General features: G+C 46.0%; 1 protein-coding gene across 1 annotated transcript in view; it reads right to left on the bottom strand.

The window, feature by feature from the left end:
- Positions 1-3,844, bottom strand: part of MLXIP (MLX interacting protein) — a 76,550-nt gene that overhangs the window by 20,779 nt on the left and 51,927 nt on the right. Inside the window, exons 11-13 of the mRNA XM_019506657.1 lie at positions 2,798-2,919; positions 1,991-2,177; positions 783-907 (exon numbers count right to left, since the gene is read on the bottom strand). Of these exons, the coding sequence (XP_019362202.1) occupies positions 783-907; positions 1,991-2,177; positions 2,798-2,919 (434 nt within the window). The remainder of the gene's footprint in view (positions 1-782; positions 908-1,990; positions 2,178-2,797; positions 2,920-3,844) is intronic.

Here is a 3,844-nt window from a genome sequence, read left to right on the forward strand (position 1 = left end):
CCAAAAAAACCAACCAAAAAAAAAAAACCCCAACAACCCCACCACACGTACACAGACCAAATGGAAATCATTTACAATAGGGCTGTCCAACTTCTAAGTGTCTGGGAGCCACATGCCCTGGGGGCTGCACCAGGTACACCATGTAGATGCTTTTCCTTTCCAAGCCCCATTCGCCATGCACTCCCCCGACCACTGCACTGTGCAAACCACCCTCCAAGCATGGCCCCAGACTCACCCTGAGCTCCCCACCCTGATGCTGTGCCCTGCCCCCTGGCGCAAAGCAGCACACGGAGTGATGGGGGAGTCTGGGGGCTCTGGCTGCTAGAGCAATAGAGAGAGCAGTGGCCAGGTGACAGCCATGAGACTGCACCTTAACCCCTCACAGGCTGCATGTGGCTGATGGGCTGCCAGCTGCATAACTCTGCTTCAGAAAAAAAAAGGCTAAAACCACAGATGTCCCAGTTAACCGTAGCTCTTCCAGGAAGCACTGTTGGAAATGATGTCATGGCTGGTAAGGACCAGCAGACAGCATACTCCCCTGTCTCCACGAGATAACACATCACTGAGGAGCAAGGCAGACTTCATTTCATTACTAAGCAGGAAGTCACAATGATATTCAAAATGATAAACAGCAATGCAAGTGTAATGAAGACTGAGCCACAACCAGATAAACACCCTATTTCATGCAGCACTATGTACTGCAGAGTCACAGGTGGCAGGAATCAGGAAATCAGTGTGCTACAGAGGCAAATGAGAGAGCCCCATAGGGGTGGACTATGTACCTTAAAGGCAGACATCTGAGGATTGGTCGTGGCTTTTCCTGAGCAATTGTTCTGTGGAGACTGAGGACTGGGGCTCTGCTCCGAGGTGCAGGGTGAGGCCTGTCCTGAGTTCTGACAGTCTCGGCCTTCAAAATGGAAACATCAAGTCACTTATGCAGCAACTGCCAGGAACAGCCTGACCTGTGGAGGAGCAGCTTCTACCCACATCACCACTGGCTTCATTTCTAGAGAACTGAGCATTGTAATACCAACACACTGGAGATATATTTGGATAGCTTGCAAACCCAACAATTTCATCAGAAATGGCTAAATGAATCCCAGGTGGCAATACACTTTGCCTTACACCTCCAAACTTTAAGAAGGTGCAGCTGGGTGACAGGGCTCTAAACCACGGGTGGGCAAAATGCGGCCCAGGGGCCAGATGGAGCCTGACAGGCCATTCTATCCGGCTTGTGGAGCCCCTAAATAATTTAGAAAATTAATATTTATCTGCCCTGGGCTGCCTGTCATGCAGCGCTTGTTGGCTTGCCAAAACTCAGTAAGCAGCCCTCTGCCCAAAAAAATTGCCCGCCCCTGCTCTAAACCAGCTAGCACACATTGACCTTCTCCTTTCCTAATGCAGAAGCAAAACAGAAGGTCTTCACTAGTCCTTCCTCCCAATCCTAGTGAGACGGACATTCAGACCAGGGCTCTTAAGGGAAGGGAACCCCAGAAGCTGTGAAGCTAAACCAAACCCTCTGTATCATGACATACACCAAAGACAACTCTCTGCTTAATTACAATTAATTTTTTTTGAGATCCTCTGAAGAAAGCTGTAATTGCAGTGATACAAAGTACTAGATTGACAAGCTTAAACAGAACGTTTATCAAGACTCTTTCCAAATTGCTTTCTCTGTTTCCCTGTAAATATGGGAGTAAAATCACTGCACGAAGCACTGAAAATGCAATCATTGCTGGGGTGGAATACTGCAGCTTCATGGTGCACAAAATGCCATCCAGACAGGACTTGCAACTGAAGCTGGAGGGAACAGAGGCTTTAAAATGTATTCCTATAAAAATCTCCTGGGATTTGTAAGGACCTCAACCGCCCCAGACACATTTTATACGCCACCCAAAAGACAGCTTTACATACATACACGTTTTGCTGATATCCACCTATACATGCACATGCAGAGCAGAAAGAGGGCTGCAGTCTCTCTTTGACTTACTAGGCGTAGGTGAGGGGACTTGTGAACTGGTACTGTGGGAAGGGATTTGCTCCCCTTTCACCAGTGCATCCTGGACTACACTGGGAGAGAAGAGGTGCGAGACAGCAGGCTGGGCTTGCTGGGTACTTGGAGCTTGTTGTGCTTGACCAACCAGAATGCCACTGTGGAATTCTGCCACCCCAGGAGCCTAGGAAGAGCACGGAAATATTGTGGAAAGAAGATACAAAGATTCACCACCTTGTCTTTCACTGGGAGGTTATAGTATTAAATCAGGACATGTTTAACAATCTGGCAAAACAAACTCCCGAGATTAGGCTTAATAGGAACTGTCAGGTGCTGGAGTCAGACTTCTGACTGTTAAGAGTCCAACAATTTAATGAAACATTATAGTACGTCAGCACCTATCAGACTACCGGACACTTTCCCTCCCCATGCTCACAATCCACTGGATAAACAGTTGTGCCTTCAAGAGGACCTGCAACCAGAAAACTCAAGCCTGATTTTATCTGTTTCATCTTCAATAAAATAAGACAATAATAAAACCCCACATCTGTGCAAATGGTGGCTGTTAATAATTCCACTGACATTTGAGCCAGAAAACAAACCAGCTCAGTACCCTGAAGATGCATGAATACAGTGTTGTTAAAAGCTATAGAGAATTTAAAACAAAAAATAAGCAAATTCAAGTGTGAATATCACAGCTCTGCTGAGTAATAACAGGGTATTTATAAATGGTCACTTTCCAAAGCCTAACCATACTTTAACACAGCATGAAAACTACAATCCTATGGAAGAATTTCTTCTTACTCTGGTGATTCCAGCTGGTGCAATTACAACGTTTGGCTGAGACATGGTTGGAGTCAAAATCCCTTCTCTTTTTATAGGTGCTGGGGTTACAATCACAGCTCTGGGCTGTCCCTGAAAGGCAGCTGAAGAATACACAATTAAAGTTAGAACAGTTATTGAGAAAAATGAGTTGGAAAATGTTCTGTAGGGAAGAAACTTGTGTTGAATAGGAGAATGTTCTAAGCAGGACCTAAGGGGTACAGTATGGGTATTTTACATTTCCTCCAAAGATCACCTTGCAATACAGAGCACTGCCATGAGATGGTATCAAGATACAAAACAGGGCTTTAGCAGCTTCAGTTATCATGTAGTGTCTAGACCTCCAAGCTGACAACGGATGCAGTATTTTAATCTGTGTGGTTTTACCGTAGATGTAAATGCACCCAGAGGCTGTGACAGGTGCACTTCATAAACAGAGGAATGATAGGGAAGCATCCAGCTTATTCTCACAGTTGATTAATAAGGGAAATATTCTCTTGGCTGGTAGCCAGAGCATGGCTCTGGCCAAGCAGGCTCCAGTTTTGGGTGGTGCGCCCCCACGTGACACCCTGCTTTTTTTCAAGCAGGCTTTTTGACCCCAGGATCTTCTGATTTCTACACACCAGAATGTGCAGCATCTGTGCTGCCACATATTACACAGCCGTGCTCATCTGGATGTGGCCTTACCATTCAGTTCTGGTTCCCCAGACCACCCAAAAGAGATTAAAAGGGCAACAAACTGGTCCACCGGCCATTGACAGAAACCTACCCATAGCTATCCCCCATGTTCACACTTGCTTGTGCACATACTACATTTATTCCCCATCTGCTCACTCCTTTAGGTGGGTTCTCAGAAGGCCAAAGTTTGGTTACACAGCTGTTTAACCCAACACAATAGTTTCATATGATTTTTGACCAATACCAATTTCCTAGGAACTAGGCTAAAGCAGCTGCTATTTGGCATCGCTGGGTAGACAGCACAAGCAGTCTGTGACCTCAGTCCTCCCCTCATCAACAAGTTCAGAGCAA

Source organism: Gavialis gangeticus, unplaced genomic scaffold, assembly GCF_001723915.1.
Source record: "Gavialis gangeticus isolate Ggan-Ray unplaced genomic scaffold, GavGan_comp1, whole genome shotgun sequence".
Lineage (NCBI taxonomy): Eukaryota > Metazoa > Chordata > Crocodylia > Gavialidae > Gavialis > Gavialis gangeticus.